Below are 20,639 nucleotides of genomic sequence, written 5' to 3'. Positions count from 1 at the left end.
AACCAGGCTTCAACAGTTAAGTGAACCATGAACTTCCAGATGTTCAAGCTGGATTTAGAAAAGGCAGAGGAGCCAGAGATCACATTGCCAACATCCGCTGGATCATCGAAAAAGCAAGAGAGTTCCAGAAAAGCATCTACTTCTGCTTTATTGACTATGCCAAAGCCTTTGACTGTGTGGATCACAATAAACTGTGGAAAACTCTGATTGAAATGGGAATACCAGACCACCTGACCTGCCTCTTGAGAAACCTGTATGCAGGTCAGGAAGCAGCAGTTAGAACTGGACATGGAACAATAGACTGATTCCAAATAGGAAAAGTAGTACGTCAAGGCTGTATATTGTCACCCTGCTTATTTAACTTATATGAAGAGTGCATCATGAGAAATGCTGGGCTGGAGGAAGCACAAGCTGGAATCAAGATTGCTGGGAGATATACCAATAACCTCAGATATGCAAATGACACCACCCTTATGGCAGAAAGTGAAGAGGAACTAAAAAGCCTCTTGATGAAAGTGAAAGAGGAGAGTGAAAAAGTTGGCTTAAAGCTCAGCATTCAGAAAACTAAGATCATGGCATCCGGTCCTATCACTTCATGGCAAATAGATGGGGAAACAGTGGAAACAGTATCTGACTTTATTTTTCTGGGCTCCAAAATCACTGCAGATGGTGACTGCAGCCAAGAAATTAAAAGACACTTACTCCTTGGAAGGAAAGTTATGACCAACCTAGACAGCATATTAAAAAGCACAAAGGTGCATCTAGTCAAGGCTATGGTTTTTCCTGTAGTCATGTGAGAGTTGGACTATAAAGAAAGCTGAGCACCAAAGAATTGATAGTTTTGAACTGTGGTGTTGGAGAAGACTCTTGAAAGTCCCTTGGACTGCAAGGAGATCCAACCAGTCCATCCTAAAGGAGATCAGTCCTGGGTATTTATTGGTAGGCCTGATGTTGAAGCTGCAACTCCAATACTTTTGCCACCTGATTCAAAGAGTTGACTCATTTGAAAAGACCCTGATGCTGGGGAAGATTGAGGGCAGGAGGAGAAGGGGGAGACAGAGGATGAGATGGTTGGATGGCATCACCGACTTGATGAACATGGGTTTGGGTGGACTTCGGGAGTTGGTGATGGACAGGGAGGCCTGGCGTGCTCTGGCTCATGGGGTCGCAAAGAGTCGGACATGACTAAGCGGCTGAACTGAACTGAATGCTATATTTGTTAAGGTGATCTGTGATCAGTGACCTCTGATGTTATGACTGCACAAAGATCATGACTTGCTGAAAGCTCCGATAATAGTTCAATTCAGTCACTTCATCGTGTCAAACTCTTTGCAACCCCATGGACTGCAGTCTGCCAGACTTCCCTGTCCATCACCAACTCCTGGAGCTTGCTCACACTTATGTCCATTGAGTTGGTGATGCCATCCAACCATTTCACCCTCTGTCATCCCCTTCTCCTCCTGCCTTCAATCTTTCCCAGCATCAGGGTCTTCTCCAATGAGTCAGTTCTTCACATCAGGTGGCTAAAGTATTGGAGCTTCAGCTCAGCATCAGTCCTTCCAATGAATATTCAGGACTGATTTTTCTTAGGATTGACTGGTTGGATCCCCTTGCAGTTCAAGGGACTCTAAAGAGTCTTTTGCAACACCACAATTCAAAAGCATCAATTCCTTGGCTCTCAGCTTTATTGATAGTCCCAACTCACATCTATACATGACTACAGGAAAAACCATAACTTTGACTAGACGGATCTTTGTTGACCATCGCTCTGCTTTTAATATGCTGTATAGGTTGGTCATAGCTTTTCTCCCAAGGAGCAAGCATTCATGGCTGCAGTCACCATCTGCAGTGATTTTGGAACTCAGAAAAATTAAGTCTCTCACTGTTTCCATTGTTTCTCCATCTATTTGCCATGAAGTGATGGGACTGGAAAAGGTCAGTTTTCATTCCAATCCCAAAGAAAGGCAATGCCAAAGAAATGTTCAAACTACCGCACAATTGCACTCATCTCACACGCTAGCAAGGTAACGCTCCAAGTTCTCCAAGCCAGGCTTCAACAGTACATGAACCATGAACTTCCAGATGTTCAAGCTGGGTTTAGAAAAGGCAGAGGAGCCAGAGATCACATTGCCAACATCCGCTGGATCATCAAAAAAGCAAGAGAGTTCCAGAAAAACATCTACTTCTGCTTTATTGACTAAAGCAAACTGGAAAATTCTTCCATAGATGGAAATACCAGATGACCTTACCTGCCTCCTGAGAAATCTGTATGCAGGTCGAGAAACAATAGAACTGGACATGGAACAACAGACTGGTTCCAATCAGGAAGGGAGCAGTTCAACACTGTAGATTGTCACCATGCTTATTTAACTTATATGCAGAGTACGTCATCAAAATGTCAGGCTGGATGAAGCACAGCTGGAATCAAGATTGCCAGGGGAAATATCAGTAACCTCAGATATGCATATGACACCACCTTTGTGGCAGAAAGCGAAGAACTAAAGAACCTCTTGATGAAAGTGAAAGGAGAGTGAAAAAGTTGGCCTAAATTAGGGATGTTGAGCATCTTTTTATGTGGTTTTTGGCCTGCTATATGTCTTTAGAGAAATATCTATTTAGATATTTTGCCAACTTTTTCATTATTTTTTTGTTTGTTTGTTCTATACATAGAGGTGCATGAGCTATTTGTATATTTTGAATATTAATCCCATGTCAGTTGCATCATTTTCAAATACTTTCTCCCGTTGTGTGTGTTTTTGTTTTTGTTTTTTTTCCATTTTGCTGATGATTTCCTTTGCTGTGCGAAACTTTTAAGTTTAATTAGGTCACATTTGTGTATTTTTGTTTTTATTTCCATTATGTTAGGAGGATAATTAAAAAAGATACTGCTGCAATTTATGTGAGAGAGTGTTCTTCCTATGTTTTCCTGAGAGTTTTATAGTATCCATCTGATCTTACATGTAGGTCTTTAAAATCCATTTTGAAAAGATAAAATAAAATCTATTTTGAGTTTATTTTTGTGTCTAGATTAAAGAATGTTCTAAGTTAATTGTTTTACATGTAGCTGTCCAGTTTTCCCAGTACTACTTATTGAAGAGACTTTTTTCTCCATTGATCAGTCTTACTCCTTTATTGTAGATTAATGTCTTTTGTCACTTAAATGTGATTTACAATTTCACTTCTAAAGGTCCTTTTCAGAATATGACCTTTCAGTGAATTTTAACACAAAGTGTACAAAATGTATTAATTTACTAACTCAATTTTTATCATACACTGGCAATCTCTTTAATATCTAGAAACTAGTCCCAACTAAAATTGGGACTCATTTGTCCAGTATACACATAATATATGCAGTGAATATATATGCTCTATATGTAACATATGGACAAGCTGAAATGTTCTAGTACATACTAACAAAACAACTTTTGCAGTCTTCCCTCTCACCTCCCATCAATCCAATGAAAAAGCACAGAGTATACTGTTCAGGGAGGAGGTTTAACAATTCCATTTCTAAAGACAATATTTCCCATCAGTTTTTTTTTTTAATTAATTAATTAAGTTCTTGGCTGTGCTGGGTCTCTGTTGCTGTGCATGGACTTTCTCTGGTTGTGGTGAGCGGGGCTGCCCCTTGTTGCAGTGCTCAGGGTTCTCGTTGCAGTGACTTCTCCTGTTGCAGAGCACAAGCTCTGGAGTGCAGGCTAAGTGGTTGTGGCACATGGGCTTTGTTCTGTGGCATGTGGTGTCTTCCTGCACGAGGGATTGAACCCATTTCCCCTGCTTTCAGCAGGCAAATTCTTAACCACTGGACCACCAGGGAGGCCTTCTCATCAGTTTTTAAAATATATTTACAGGAAGTATTATTCTACTACTTCTCCTTTTAAATACATCAAGCACTTCTAAATATCTAGAAAGACCAGATATTTTATATGAGAACTTACTTATCCACTGTGTACACAGAAGAGTTAATTAAAATAGCACACATGTAACAATGGTTATAACCTGAAGTATCCTCCAAATATGACTGTTTTGACCTGAACTGTTCCCTCCCTCACTTCCTTCTCTCCACCACCAATCCAGTGGGCAAATAATAGGCACATGTAATGTTTAGAGGTAGTTGAACAAATTCATATCCAAACATTATTTACAGAAGACAACTTTCCTATGAATTTCAATAGGAAGTGTACTAAATGTGCTAATTTTATTACTGTATCATACAGTGGCAATGTCTATAACATCTAGAGACTAGACGTTGCAAACATAGGACTCATTTGACCACCATATAGACTATATACACAACAAAATAAAATACAAGTGAACCCCAAAATGGTTCTGTCTGAAAATGTCCAGGTATGAACACACTAGCATGTTACCTTTTCTAATTATTTCCCTCCCACTTCCTCTGAGCCACTTAATAAGTACAGACAATAGTATACTGCTTACAGACGTGGTTTAACATTTAACATCCCCAAAGACATAACTTTCTATGAATTTAAACCAAAAAGATATTTACAAAGTGATTATCTTACTCCCTCTACATTTAAAATACATTCGGCACCTCTAAATATCTAAATGCACTAGATATTTCAAACAAGGACTTAATTTGTCCACTGTATATAGAGCAGTCTTGAGTAAACTGCATACATGTTAACAGTTATAATCTGAAAGTGTCTTCAACATATGAGAACACTGTAGCCTAAGACCAATATGCTTCCCTTCTCTTCCACCTCCACCAACCCAAAGGGCTATAATGCTCAAATTTTCAGAAGACAGTCTTTCCTAGAAATTTTAACACAAAATGTATTATTTACTAATTGTAGTTTTGTCATACACTGGCAAGCTCTATAACATCTGGAAAGACTAAATGTAAATTAGGACTTGTTTGTCCATTCAGTTCAGTTCAGTTCAGTTGCTCAGTCGTGTCTGACTGCTTGCAACCCCTTGAATGGCAGCACGCCAGGCCTCCCTGTCCATCACAAACTCCCGGAGTCTACTCAAACTCATGCCCATCGAGTCGGTGATCCCATCCAGCCATCTCATCCTCTGTCGTCCCCTTCTTCTCCTGCCACCAATCCCTCCCAGCATCAGGGTCTTTTCCAATGAGTCAACTCTTCGCATCAGGTGGCCAAAGTATTGGAGTTTCAGCTTCAGCATCAGTCCTTCCAGTGAACACCCAGGGCTGATCTCCTTTAGGATGGACTGGTTGTCCATTACATACACTAAATACATAGTAGAAGTGAAAAAAATGCACAAGCAAAGACAATGGTTAATCTTGCCTCAGTATTAACACACTGGTGTTGGGGTCCTTTAATGGACCAGAACCTGGTGGTCCGGAGTCGAAGATAAGAAAGTGAGAGAGAGAGAAAAGGCTGATATTCCTTGGTTTACGCAGAGAACCAATAAAGCACTTGACACAGAGCTTGCACTTCTTCATGTAGGCACCAGGCGCCCTCTCGAGGAGGTGAAGACGCAGTGCGCCTTCTCGAGAGGGTCTTAGAAGCCCGGGCAAAAAAATGAGCTCAGTGGCTTCCATGCTCCAAAGAATTAGCTTGAGAGAGAGAGAAGGAAAGACAGACACGGGGACCCAAGCTCTCATGGAGCAAAGGTGTTTTATTCAACACAGTGTGGATATATATACAGTCTTACAAGGTAGCTGTTCTCAGCAAAGATAAAAATCAAAATTGTAGATTTACAAAACATTAGGCGATCCATATCAAAAAGAGAGAGTTGTAAACAATCACTTTTACCTTATGGTTCATAAAAAGGAAGAGGGTCATAAATAGTTACTTATCACTGTATGGAAAAACTAACTAAGGAAATGCATGGATTCCTCAGCCCTGGAAGTGGTTTGCCAACTCCTCTTAATTCCTGAATATTCAGGAATTAATAAGGGATAGAAGATTCATGACAGATCCAAAAGAGCACACAGGAAGCCTCCTGTTAAATGCTTCCTGACACACTGGCACAGAGCTCTTTTCACTTCCGTCTCCATCCCCTCAGTGCACAAACACAATACGTACTGTACAGAGAGGTAGTTTGGCCAGTCCCTCTGAAAGTAACAATATTTCATATGAATTTTAACAAAAAGATATTTGCAAAGTGCCTCTTTACTGCCTCTACTTTTAACATACATCAGGCACTTCAGAACATCTGGAATGACTAGATATTTCCCAAAAAGTACTTACTGTCAACTATATGTATACACACACACACAGAGTTGTTGTTCAGTAGCTAAGTCGTGTCCAGCTCTTTGTGACCCCAGGTACTGCAGCATGCCAGGTTCCTCTGTCCTACACTGTTTCCCAGAGTTTGCTCAAATGCATGTCCACTGAGTCAGTGATGCTACCTAACCATCTCATCCTCTGCCACTCTCTTCTCCTTTTGCCTTCAATCTTTCCCACCATTAAGGTCTTTTCCAGTGAGTCAGCCTTCGCATCAGATGGCCAAAGTATTGGAGTTTCAGCATCAGTCCTTCCAATGAATATTCAGAATTGATTTCCTTTAGGATTGACTGGTTTGATCTCCTTGCTGTACACAGGACTCTCAAGAGTCTTCTCCAGCACCACAGTTCGAAAGTGTCAATTCTTTGGCACTCAGCCTTCTTTATGATCCAACTCTCACATCCATACGTGACTACTGAAAAAACCATAGCTTTGACTTATGGACCTTTGTCAGCAAAGTGATGTCTCTGCTTTTCAATATGCTCTCTAGGTTTCTCATAGCTTTCCTTCCAAGGTGTAGGTGGCTTTTAATGTAAGGGCTGTAGTCACACTCCCCAGTGATTTTGGAGCCCAAGAAAATAAAATCTATCATTGCTTCCACTTTTTCCCCTTCTATTTGCCATGAAGTGATGGGACCTGATGCCATGATCTTAGTTTTTTGAATGTTGAGTTTCAAGTCAGCTTTTTTACTCTGAAGAGACTTTTCATATATAGTATTGACTCTGATGCTGGGAAAGATTGAGGGCACAAGGAGAAGGGAGCAATAGAGGATGAGATGGTTGGATGGCATCGTTGACTCAATAGACGTCAGTTTGAGCAAACTCCAGGAGATAGTGAAGGACAGGGAAGTCTGGCGTGCTGCAGTCCATGGGATCAAGAGAGTCGGACATGACTGAGCAACTGATAAACAACAATAGTGTTAAGGAATAAAATGCACACACAAAACAATGGTTATAGTATGGAAATGTCTTCTAAGTATGACCAGTAGGACATAGAAAACCTTTTCTTCATCTTTACAGTTTTCCATGTCTCCTCTAATCCTCTGAACAAATGTGGATCTTGTGGTTCCTTTCTGTTGTTTTTTCCACTTCTATTTCATTTATTTCTGCTCTGATCTTGATGATTTCATTTCTTCTACTACTGTTGTGTTTTGTTTTTTCTGCTTTCCCTAGTTGCTTTAGGTATAAAGTTGGGATGTTTGAGTTTTTTTGTTTGCTTGCTTCCTGAAGTAAGCTTGTATTGCTATAAACTTTACTCTTAGGATTGCTGTTGTTCCAGCCCATAGATTATGGATTGTCATGTTTTCATTGTCATTTGTCTCTAGGTATTCTTTGAATTCCTCTTTGATTTCCTCAGTGATCCACTGATTTAGTAACATTGTTTAGCCACCATGTGTTTGTATTTTTTATTTATTTTTTTCCTGTAATTGATTTCTAATCTTATAGCATTGTGGTCAAAAAGATGTTTGATTGATTTCAGTTTTCCTGAATTTAGTGAGGCTTGGTTAGTGGCCCAGTTCAGTTCAGTCGATCAGTTGTGTCCGACTCTTTGCAACCCAAGATTAGTGGCCCAAGATGTGATTTATCTTGGAGAATGTTCTGTGTTCACTTGAAAAAAAGTATATACTGCTGCTTTTGGATGGAATGTCCTACAAATATCAATTCTGTGTGGTCTAATATTTCATTTAAGACTTGTGGTTCTGTGTTGATTTTCTCTCTGGATGATGTGTTCATTGATGAAAATGGGATATTAAAGTCCCCCACAATTATTGTGTTACTGTCAATGTCTCCTTTTATGGCTGATAGATTTTGCCTTAAATATTGAGGTGCTTCTTTGTTGGGTGCATATATACTTACAATTGTTTTAGCTTCTTCTTGGATTGATCCCTTGATCGTTATGTAGTGTCTTTCCTTGTCTCTTGGTAACAGTCTTTGTTTTATAGTCTAGTTTTGTCTGATAAGAATATTGCTACACTGGCTTTCTTTTTATTTCCATTTGCTGGAACATCTTTTTCCATCCAGCATCTTTCAGTCTGTATGTGTCCTAGATCTGAAGTGGGTCTCTTGTAGACAGCATGTATATGGGTCTTAGTTTTGTATCCATTAAGCAAATCTGTATCTTGGTTTGGACATGTAATCCATTGACATTTAAGGTATTTGTTGATATGTATGTGCCTGTTGCCATTTTCTGAATATTTTTGGATTTGTTTTTGTAGGTCTTTTTTTCTTTCCTTTCTCTTTGTTCTCTTGTGGTTTGTTGACTATCTTTTGTGTTGTGTTAGGGTTCCTTTTTCTTTTTGTGTGTGCATCTGTTGTTTCTTGTTTGTAGTTCCTGTGTGTGTGTGTGTGTGTGTTTAATGTGGTTTTGATATAGTGGTCTATATAAGATTGTTTTAAGTTGCTGGTCTTTCAGTTTCAATTTGCAGTCCTCATTTCCTGCATTAGTACTCTCCTCATCTAACAGTTGCTAGCTTTGATATCATATTTGTGTGTGGATGATTTCCTACTTTTACTATGTGTTTGCCTTTACTGGTAAGCTTTCCCACTTGTGATTTTCTTGTTTCTAGTTGTGACCTCTTTATTCTACCCTTAGAGAAGTTCCTTTAGCATTTGTTGTAAAGCTGGTTTGGTGGTGCTGAATTCTCTGAGCTTTTGTTCGTCTGTAAAGCTTTTGATTTCTCTGTCAAATCTGAATGAGAGAGCCTTGTTGAGTATTCCTGGCTATAGATTTTTATCTTTCATTGATTTAAATATATTGTGTCACTCCCTTCTGGCCTGTAGAGTTTCTGCTGAAAGATCAGTTGATAACCTTGTGGGGAATCCTTTGTATATTATTTGTTATTTTTCCCTTTTTGCTTTTATAGTTTTTTTTTTTTTTTTGTATTTAATTTTCGTTAGCTTGATTAGCATGTGTCTCAACATTTTAACATAGTGTTCCTCCTTTTGTTTATCCTGTATGGGACTCTGCTTCCTCCAGTTGGGTGACTGTTTCCTTTTCCATGTTAGGGCAAGTTTTCAGCTATAATCAATTCAGTTGTTGCCTTTAATGTTGTCCCAGAGCTCTCTGAGACTGTCCTTATTTCTTTTCATTCTTTTTTCTTTATCCTGTTCTGTGGAAGTATTTCTACCACTGTCTTCCAGCTTATTTATTCATTCTTCTGCCTCAGTTATCCTATTTATTCTTTCTAGTATATTTTTCATTGCAGTTATTATGTTATTCATCTCTATTCTTTAAATCTTCTAGCTCTTTGTTAAACATGTCTTGTATCTTCTTGGTCTGTGCCTCCATTCTTTTTCTGAGATTTTGGATCATCTCTACTATCATTACTATGAATTATTTTTCAGGTAGATTGCCTTTCTTCTCTTCATTTAGTTTTTCTTGTAGGTCTTTAGGTTGTTCTTTGTTTTGCAGCATATTTCTCTGTCATCTCATTTTCTCTAAATTTATATGTTTGTGGTCTCCTTTCCTCAGGTTTTAGGATTATTGTTTCTCTTGCTTCTGGTGTCTGGCCCCTGGTGGGTGAGGTTGGTTTAGGGACTTGTGCAGGCTTCCTTGTCAGAGAGACTGGTATGTGCTCTCTGTGGGGTGGAGCTGGGTGTGGTTCCTCTAGTGCACAAGGCTGTGTCAAAGGGTTTATTTGTGAGGTGGCTGTGAGCACAGTGTGACTTTAGGCAGTCTGTCTGCTGGTGGGTGGGGCTCTGCTCCTATCTTGTTGGTTTATTTAGCCTGAGATTTTACAGCATTGGCGCCTTCAGGCTGTTGGGTAGGATCAGATCTTGGTGCCAAAATGGGGACCTAGATGAGTACTCACACCATAGTTCCCTGGGGCCTTCACTACTAGTATTCTTTCCCCCATGGTGAGCTACAACCAATCCCTACCTTCCCAGGAGACCCTCCAAGACCACTAGGTAGGTCTAGCCCAGGTTCCTTTGGAAGTACTGCTTTGAGCTGGGTCACACTGCACAAGACCTTAAGTGCACCTTCCAAGCATGTAGCCTATGTTTCCCCCAGCCCTGTGGAGCTCCTGCAAGCCCACTTGAAGCCCCACTGGCCTTCAAGGCTACATGCTCTGGAGATCTTTCTCCCAGTGTCAAACCCTCATACTGTCTTGGAGGGCTATTTTTAATGTGGGAGTGTCTCTGTGTAGCCTGTGTAGGGTTTAACATTTTTTGGTCCAAGGGCTGTTTTTAGTTTGAATGTGTGCCACCTTGCTCTTCAGCTTATGCTTACCACCTTAAGAGCTGTGACTGATGTTGTGGTGACCACAGCCTCACCTGGATGTTGAGCGGAGCCTCCCCTTTGCTCTGTGGTGTCACTGCCCTCCCTAGCTGTTGGAGTACATCTGTTTTCCAGCTGTGTTTCTGATCTGCGGTGGTACTGGAGCACTCCCACTGGGAGAGAAGCCTCTGAGTATTCCTCTTGTGAAGCTATTCATCTGCGAGCATGCTCTGTTATGTCACCTTTTACCCACTGTCCATGCTCACAGATTATACTGTTGCTGGCACTGCTCACAGCCTCACCTTAAGGTATTCTAGCAATTGGCCCTGGTCTCTCTCAGGCCAGTTGTTTTCATCAGGCCTCCAGCCTGGATTCACTGAGGTCAGGTCCCAGGATTGCAGTAATCATGCATCTGGACCCACTGTAACTGCTTACGAGGACAGCTCAGCCCAGCCCGTCCCCCACGTGTTAGTGCCCCCAGAGCCCACAGCTGCTACAGCTAGACCCATCTCATTTGCGAGAGCTGTTGTGTATGCTTAGATGTTCTGTGCAGGCCATGTCTGCAAAGTGGGTTCGGGGGTGTAAATCCTTAGTTCATGCAGCCAGCCCAGAGGAGAGGTTTCAGCTCTTCCTCCTTAGCTGCACAGCCCCTGGGGTTCAGTTGTGGTTTTATCTTCCCCTCTGCGTGTGCGCTACCTATAGGCGTCTGCTCCCAGGGCTATCCCAGAGCACATGAAGCCCTCACAGGTGGGAAGGGATCAAGGGTGCGTGGGCCTGCCCAGGCAGGAGGGGGCAGAGGCAGTGACTAACTGTGGCACACTGCCCACCAAGTGGGAGGGGCCAGAGGTGGCAGCCAGGGCCACACCGGCCCACTCCAGCAGGTGCCCCCGCTAGTGCCCATAGTGGAGGCAACTGGCATGTGGGGACAGAGACTACAGTGGTGACTCCTCTCTCTGCATGTCACTGAACAATGCTGCTTCACTTCTGTGGCAGCCCGGGCTTTTTCTGTGCGCATTCCCAGTTATGGAGCTCCTCACGCCCATTCTCAGGCTGCCTCCTCGCAGGCAATACTAGTCCTTTTTCTGGATCTGCTCTCCAAACACCCTGCTCAGCATCCAGCCCCCATTGCACTGGCAGACACATGTCTCTGCCTGGGGCATGCAAAGCTGTGGCACAGACCACCTGTATAGATCTCACTGTGTCCTGCCTGCCACAGAAGGGTGCTACACTCTCCTCCAAACCCCTGAAGCCCCCTATTTTATTCCAACTGATCCCCCTACCCCTGGTGAGGGAGCTTCCTTGGGTGTGGGAACCTCCTCTTCTGCCTAGGGGCATAGGTCCCATCCATTGCCACTTTTCATTTTCTTTCTTTGGTCCTATCTGGTTACCTGAGGATTAATCTTGTCCTTACAGGTGTCTGAGGATCTCTGTTAGTGTTCAGCAGGTGCTCTGGGAGAATTGTTCCACTTGTAGATGTATTCCTGATATATTTGTAGGGAGAGATAAACTCCATGCCCTGCTCCACCATCTTGACTCCTGCCTCTCTTTTAGCTTTTTGAGTAGAGTCTTTGTTTAGGAAGTTCAGTGTCTGGTCTTCCTCAGGAACGTTTCTGTCAGTTTACATTTTTCCTTTGATTGGGCCATATTTTTTGTTTCTTTGTATGCTTTATGATTTTGTTGTTGTTGAAAGATAATGTTGTAATTTTAGAAATTACTTTCTTGCTCTTCTCCATAGTTACCCATATGACTTTCAAACTGCTTTTGTTTTTGCAAGGTATTTCTCATCATCTGTGGTCACTGAATTCTCTGTTCTTTAACTTGTGTTCAGTTAGTGTTTTGACAGACTGTTCCTTGAAAGCTGGGATGAAAAAAAAAAAAAAAAACCAAAACCTCTCAAGCAACCACCTTTCCCAGTCTTTGCAAATTGACACAGTGCTGGAGTTATTCTTTAGGACTTAGCACGCCTATGTTCAGTTGCCCTAGCCTTCGTATCCTGCTTGCACTGCATGTAGAGATCAACTAGATGTACAACCTTAGGTCTTCTGAGGTCTTTCCTAGGAATGCAACCTATCCTGGGTATGTGTATGACTTTCTAAATTCCCTAGTGTACACAAGTATTTTTGGTTAATATCCCAAAAAAGAAACTGTATCCCCAACATTTTTCCCCAGGCTTTAGGTAACCTATTGTATGTCTGTAGTAATCTTTTGCCCAGGTAGCTATGGGCTTTTCTTTGGTCTTAAAATGTTTTTGAACAATGCCTACTGGTTTTCTGCCTGGACTGAATTTTTTGATTTGCAATATTATGTTAATTTCAGACATAACATAATTTGATGTTTGTATATATTTCAAAACTATAAACAAGATGTGATTTTTCCAGCAGTGATTTTCCCCTCTCATATCCCATGTTTTACAGAAATCATTGTAATGGTTTCTTTACATGTTGACTATTAATATTTTTTCTATTCTTAAAAAATGGAATGCTGGTAAGTTAGACTTGCTTGAAGTATTCAGGTTATTTTGTTGTTGCAATATCAAAAATAATTTGTGGGAACAGTAGTTGTTGACATGCAGAAAAGCTGTGATTGAAGAGTGACCACGCGTGAGGCCCTGCAGGTACCACCTCTTTATTAGCTCATATAATTCCAGTGCTCTTTTTATATCATTTTAGAGGTGATGAATGGTAGTCAACAAAGGGTTATATGTGGAAGGTAGATGGAGTGATTCATTCAAAAGAACACTGAAAATGGTTGAGACTTTTTACCTGGGTTTGAGCCCATTGCAATAAATGATAGTGGACTTGTTTTGTCTTTTATTGCAGATTTATCATCTCATTTTAGGTTGCCTATTTCAGCACTTCTCTTTGTATAAATTCTTTGTTCATTGGTGGAACAATGCCACTTCTCTTGTTTCAGGGCAACTCAGCCTGAGTCCTCAGCCTGCAGCACTGTCCATGGTCATTATGGAGGGATGCTTTGGGTACATGTACTTCTCAGGAAGTTGACAGTCTTACGCCACCTGTTCAGTAAACAGAACCACTTCCCTTCCATTTATAACCGTGATAACCATCTTCTCTGGCTTTACTAGAAACTGTTTAATGCTGATCTCTTACATTCTTACTTATTTCTTGTGTCATGTATCTCTCTTTCTTGGATTCTGTTGTTTTGATAGAGTATATTCTGGAATAATTTTGTAAAACAGGCTCAGGGATGTATGGTTTTTAATTTTATCATATACTTGTTTTTTTTGTTGTTGTATGAATGGCTTTTTGGCTGGCTATATAATTCTGGGCAGGAAAAAAAAGTTATTGTTTTCAGAAAATTGTGAGCATCTCTCTCTCTTCCTTTCCTTTGTTACTGATTTTTGCTGCAGATGAATCAGGTATCAGTTTGATTCTCATTTCTTTGCAGTCAGTCATTACTTGTTTATTTTCATAGAAGTTTAAGGATTTTTAATTGGATTTCAGAAATTTCATCAGGTGGAACTACATACACATTTTTATTTTTTTCCCAAAAACCCTTCTTTGTATTCAGTGTGTCTTTTAAATCTGAAGATTCGTCTATCTCTTTGGGCATATGTGCTGTTATTTCTTTTTTTCTTTCCTCCATCCTATGTGGTCTGTCCTAGAATTTCTTTTAGAGTGGTATTTATCTCTGGATTCATTCACATTTTATAAACTCTTCATTATTTTTCTGATTTTTATTTTGAGAGACAATTTTGTATTCTTTGTCAAGTTTGTTTTCTAGTAGCCTTTTGAGAACATTTATCTTATGTTTCCACAATTTAAGCAAATATGAACATTCCCAAGTACTCTCTTTTCTCTCAGATGGATTCTTATAGACAGCTGTTCTCATTTTATGTGGAAGCTATATTCTTTTGAATATCTTTGAGTATCCTTTTTTTTTTTTTTGGCCATGCCGCACAGCTTGTGGGATAGTAGTTCCCTAACCAGGGATTGAACTCAGCCACGGCAGTGAAAGCACTGAGGCCTAATCACTGGATCACCAGACAAGTCCCTCTTTGAGGATTCTGTTTAGAATATTTCACTACTTACCCTTATTTTTGTACTCCCCCCTCCCTTACTCTTCAATCATTCTGTTCATTCTGGTGACTTACTTTTAATGCTTTGGTTCTCCGTACTTGTTTGATAAGTCTTCATTTTCTTTTCATGTTTCTCTATGAAGATCTAGTTTGATTAGCATTGGTAACTATGGCAAAGTAAATGGATAGTTAAGGATGTAGGTGTGGATGTTTCTTACCACAAGATTCTGTAGGTAATGGCTAGGGATAGACACAGAGGACTTTCCTTCAGGCCAGGCAGGCAAGCAGGAGGTCCCCCTTCAGTTCCTGAAATGGAGGGTGATGTGTCCTGAAATGACAGCACTAAAGTCTGTTGGTTTTCTTTTTAATGACTCTGTTTCTGTTTGGTTATATCTGTTCATATATTTGTTTGGAGTCCAGATATAAGTGAAATCACACATTATTTTTCTTTCTCTGTATTGTTTATTTCACTTGGCACCCACTTGGTACATCCATGTCCTTCTCTATCTCACTTGTTTCACTTAGCATGGTACTCTCTAGGTACATCCATGATACCACTCTAATGACAGAAAGTGAAGAAGAACCAAAGAGCCTCTCAGTAAGGGTGGTAGAGGAGAGTTAAAAAGCTGGCTTGAAACTCAACATTCAAAAAACTAAGATCATGGCATCCAGTCCCATCACTTCATGGCAAATAGAAGGGGAAAAAGTGGAAGCAGTAACAGATTTTATTTTCTTGGGCTCCAAAATCATTATGGATAGGGACTATAGCCACAAAATTTAAAAAATGTGTACTTCTTGGAAGGAAAACTATGACAAACCTAGACAGCATATTAAAAAGCAGAGATATCACTTTGCTGACAAAGATCCATATAGTCAAAGCTATGGTTTTTCCAGTGGCCATATATGGATGTGAGATGTGGGCCATAAAGAAGGCTGAGGGATGAAGAATTGATGCTTTTCGAATTGTGGTGCTGGAGAAGACTCTTGAGAGTCCCTTGGACTGCAAGGAGATCAAACCAGTCAATCCTGAAGGAAATCAATTCTGAATATTCATTGGAAGGACTGTTGCTGAAGCTCCAATACTTTGGCCACCTGATGCGAAGGCTGACTCACTGAAAAAGACCCTGATGCTGGGAAAGACTGAAGGCAAGGTGGGGGTGGGAGCACAGGGTGATGTGGTTGAATGGCATCACCGACTCAATGGACATGAATTTGAGCAAACTCCAGGAGACAGTGTAGGACAGGGGAGCCTGGCGTGCTGCAGTCCACAGGCTAAGTCAGACATGACTTAGCAACCGAACCACAACATTATGGAGGACTGAAGTTTGAAGAGTTGTATTTCTTAGTTAACTTAACTTTGGGCAGAGTTGTCCGTGTTGTCCATATACGCTCATCCCTTGGTATCTGCTGGGGGTTGGTTCTAGATTCCTCCCAAAGATATCAAAATCTGCAGATGCACAAGTTTCATACATAAAATGGCGTAATATTTGCATATAACCTACTCACATCATGCCATGTACTTTTAAATTTTTCCCAGTTTTACTGAGATATGATTGACATATAGCATGCATGTTTAAGGTATACAATATAATGATTTGACTTACATCATGAAATGATTACCACAGTAGGCTGAGTGAATATCCATCATCTCATGGGTACAACACTAAAGGAATAGGAAAAATTTTTTTTTTCCTTTTGATAAGAACTCAGGATTGTCTGCTCTCAACTTTCATTTAATAACATGTAACAGTGTAAATTATCTTAATCAGCTGTACTTAATCCATAGTACTTATTTATTTTATAACTAAAAGTTTTTACATTTTACTTACCTTCATCTAATTCCTCCCTCCCCAACCGCTGCCACTTGGTAGCCAGAAATTGTTTTATGTTTCTACTGGCCATCTGTATGTTTTCTTTAGAGAAATGTCTGTTCAAGTCCCTGCCCATTTTTAACTGTGTGTGTGTGTGTGTGTGTGTGTGTGTGTGTGTGTGTGTGTGTGTGTGTGTGTGTTTATGTCAAGCTGTACGAGTTCTTTATACACGTTGGATATTAACCCCTTATTGGATATATTATTTACAAATGTCTTTTCCCATTCATTAGGCTGCCTTTTCATTTTGTTGATAGTTTTCTTCAATGTACAAATGCTTTTTAGACTGATCTAGTCCCTACCTGGTAGTTTTTGCTTTTGTTTCCCTTGTTTGAGTAGAATGTCCAAAACATTGCTAAGACTAATGTTAAAGAGAAAGTACTGCCTATAGGTCTTGGGGGGTCAGGGGTTATTAGCTTTTTTTTTGGACATGGCTTGCGGAATCTTAGTTCCCTGACCAGGGTTTGAACCCGGCCCCCCTGCCGTGGAAGCACAGAGTCCTAACTACTGGACTACCAAGGAAATCCCCTGCCTATGTTTTCTAGAAGTTTTATGGTTTCAGGTCTTACATTTAAGTCTTTAATCCATTTTGAGTTTTAACTTTTTATGGTGTGAGCATGTAGTCCAGTTTTCCCAGCATGATTTATTGAAGCTATCATTCTGCCATTATATATTCTTGCCTCCTTTGTGATAGATCCTCTCATATACTTTAAATTGTCTCTATATTACTTATAATACCAAATATGATGTAAATACTATTTACATAGTATGTAGTTGTAAGTAGTTGCTGCTGTGTGACAAATTCAGTTTTGCCTTTATGGAACTTTCTAGTTTTTTTCCCCCAAATATTCTCAGTTCATGGTTGGTTTAACCTGTGGATGTGGACCCTGTACATATGGAGGGCCAACTATATATAGAGCTTTTTTTTAAGTGTCCCAACTTCATAGAATGGCTGCTCTTCAACTTTGGTCTTCATTAACTGCTGGATCTCCACAGAGTAAGAGAGACTGCCCTAGCAGTCAACTGTCAGTCATTTTGCCATTCATCTTACCACCTATGCTGACCCCTAGCCCTGGTTGGAGGGCTTAGAGCTTGGTGGTCACTGGCTATGGTTGGAAGCTTCCACGTCTGTGCTTACATAAATTCTAGGTATCACACTTGTAGTTGCTCTCTGTCTCATAGTATCTGCTCATATCATCTAGAAGTTGAATAAAATTGTCTTCCAGTATATTCTGTTACTTGCACATTTATTTTTATTGTTTCTTCCACTTACATTGCTGGAGGCATCAGTCTTCAGAAGTAGATGTGTGTTAAGTCTGCCATCTTTAACTGGACGTGTCAGTTATTTGTGAAACTGTGTTACTTGTGAAACTGTTACTTATTATTTCCTACTATTCTGTCATTTGGTTCTGTTCTTACATTTCTTTTTTTCTTTTTTTTTCATTTATTTTTATTAGTTGGAGGCTAATTACTTTACAGTATTGTAGTGGTTTTTGCCATACATTGACATGAATCAGCCATGGATTTACATGTATTCCCCATCCTGAACCCCCCTCCCACCTCCTTCCCCATCCCATCCCTCTGGGTCATCCCAGTGCACCAGCCCCGAGCACTTGTCTCATGCATCCAACCTGGACTGGCGATCTGTTTCACACTTAATATACATGTTTCAATGCTGTTCTCTCAGAACATCCCACCCTCGCCTTCTCCCATAGAGTCCAAAAGTCTGTTCTGTACATCTGTGTCTCTTTTTCTGTCTTGCATATAGGGTTATTGTTACCATCTTTCTAAATTCCATATATATGCGTTAGTATACTGTATTGGTGTTTATCTCTCTGGCTTACTTCACTCTGTATAATGGGCTCCAGTATCATCCATCTCATTAGAACTGATTCAAATGAATTCTTTTTAATGGCTGAGTAATATTCCACAGTGTATATGTACCACAGCTTCCTTATCCATTCGTCTGCTGATGGGCATCTAGGTTGCTTCCATGTCCTGGCAATTATAAACAGTGCTGCGATGAACATTGGGGTACACGTGTCTCTTTCAGTTCTGGTTTCCTCAGTGTGTATGCCCAGGAGTGGGATTGCTGGGTCATATGGCAGTTCTATTTCCAGTTTTTTAAGGAATCTCCACACTGTTCTCCATAGTGGCTGTACTAGTTTCCTGTTCTTACATTTCAAAAAATTTCTTCTTGTCTTTAATAGCCTGTTTTTCTTTTTTCTATCAGCCACTCAAGTATTGGTATTCCTTTATATTCTGTGCTGGCATTTCTTTCTTTGCTTATCTCCTCTGTGACCATCTGATTCACTCTGGTAACACCAGTGACATGGAGTTGCCATTTTCACCCAAGTTTTTTTTTCATACTAGAGCTCTCTCCTCTTTTCTAGAATCATCTATGCAACCTTCCAGTTGTTATTACACTTCCATGTTCTGTTTATTTGGTGTACTGTATGTCTAGTATCTGTTTCATTTAACTGTGAGTCTACCCTGCTCTTCGTTTTGTTTCCCTAGACTTGACAAGGGGCTTCCAGAACCTCTAACACAGATCTTGAAGAACCTCTGAGAGTAAATATTTCTCTCTCCTTTGTTCACCAAGTTGTCTGTTTAGCCTCTCTGCTGCTGCTGCTGCCCCCTTACTATAGGTGATCCAGGTCCAACAGTGCTCTCCAGCACAGTCTCTACCCTACTTTGGGATCACTACTTCCTCAGCAACAATTAGTTTAAGTGAGACTGAATTGTGTATTTCCATTTCACCATTGGCTTCCTGCTATTCACAGCAATGACCTGGGGTGAGTAGAGGTGGGGGGAGAGAGGGAGGCTGTGCCCCAAGGGAGTGTGCAAGATAACTGTGTGTATGTCACATACTGTCTATCCTTTAGGACACAGTAAGAAAATACTAGCTTGTTTATTTAGATTTTTATCTGAAAAGTAAGAATAGAATTAAGTTCTTGTATGTGAATTGATAATATTTAATTTATAGAGAAAACTAATGGTTCCTCAAGAATTGTATGGATTAGGTTGAGTGATGAAATATCTGGAGATCACCAACAGAATTTAAGCCAAATATATTCCCTGGTTTCCTTCCCCTAAACCTTCCCCACCCCTGCCCCCACCTCTACAGCCGTCATCTCATCACAGCTTCAGACTTGCTCTCCCGTCCTGTTGTGCAGTCCATTGGCTTGCTACCCATTTTCTTTTCTAGCAGTTTTGCCATATATTTGCAAAGAAACTACTATTTCTATATAAGCACTGGAAGTTTTATCTGCTCAGTGAAATCCAGGGTGCTGACACTCTCACATGAATTTGCATAGCATCCCTTTATGGTCTCTGTCTGCATTGCATGTATTTGTGATATGAATCCTTTAAGTTATATGGTAGGTATGTCTTGATATGTTTCCTTATGAGAATAAGTTCTTTGAGACCAGGAAGACTAAATTATTCAACTTGGAATTCTCAAAACCTAGGACAGTTTCAGTCATATAAAGCCATGAGGGTATTTTTCCATTAAGTAATAAACCAATTTGCCAATGGTATCTCTACCATGGTTTCTTTTGTTTGATCACAAAGTGTAAAAACACTTTAACACCAAAGTGTAAGCTACATAGTAAAGATCCTTTGTTAACATTTTTACAGGAAAATGGTAAGAATTAGTCTTTAAACTCTTTTTCTTCCCCCACATCAATCACCTGATTCTCACCCTTGGAGATTGAGCCAAAGTGTGGTTTTCTAGGGATCATTGTCATTCAGGGATGTGACTGTGGGCTTCACTCAGGAGGAGTGGCAACACCTAGACCCAGCTCAGAGGATGCTGTACAGGGACGTGATGCTGGAGAACTACAGCCACCTCATCTCAGTGGGTAGGTAGCACTTGTTCCCCATGTAGACTCCCAGTGTACATGTCCTTTCTCACTTATAGAAACTTGTGGAATTTTTGTAGACTAAAATAATACTTAGGTTTGGAATTTAGAGACCAAGGACAGTTTATCCCTTTTGAGTACCAGAAAGAATGTGTTGTCATCTGCCCACGCAGTCGTATCCAATTCTTTGTGACCCCATGGACTGTAGCCCCCCCAGGCTCTGTCCACGGAATTCTCCATGTAAGAACACTGGAATGGGTTGCCATTCCCTTCTCCAGGAGATCATCTCAATCCAGGAATCAAACCTGGGTCTCCCACATTGCAGGTTGATTCTTTACTTTCTGAGCCACCAGGGAAGCCACCTCTGCCCCGTTATAGGATTAAATGAGCTTTCTTTAATTGTATATTCTTTGAAGTACATTGTACTGCTCCT

The 20,639-nt window shown here is 40.4% G+C and overlaps 1 protein-coding gene across 3 annotated transcripts in view; it reads left to right on the top strand.

The window, feature by feature from the left end:
- ZNF37A (zinc finger protein 37A) overlaps positions 1-20,639 on the top strand; it is a 46,025-nt gene that overhangs the window by 6,337 nt on the left and 19,049 nt on the right. Inside the window, exon 3 of one of the 3 annotated variants that reach the window (XM_061161372.1) lies at positions 20,122-20,206. In XM_061161372.1, coding sequence (XP_061017355.1) covers positions 20,122-20,206 — 85 coding nt within the window. Of the gene's footprint in view, positions 1-20,054; positions 20,207-20,639 lie in introns of all 3 variants that reach the window. The other 2 variants (XM_061161373.1, XM_061161371.1) reach the window with 2 other exon arrangements.

The sequence above is a fragment of the Dama dama genome, chromosome 15 (genome assembly GCF_033118175.1).
Source record: "Dama dama isolate Ldn47 chromosome 15, ASM3311817v1, whole genome shotgun sequence".
NCBI classification, from domain to species: Eukaryota; Metazoa; Chordata; class Mammalia; order Artiodactyla; family Cervidae; genus Dama; species Dama dama.
The sequence above is the reverse complement of the archived record's forward strand: the minus strand, read 5'-3'. Positions and strand labels throughout refer to the sequence as shown.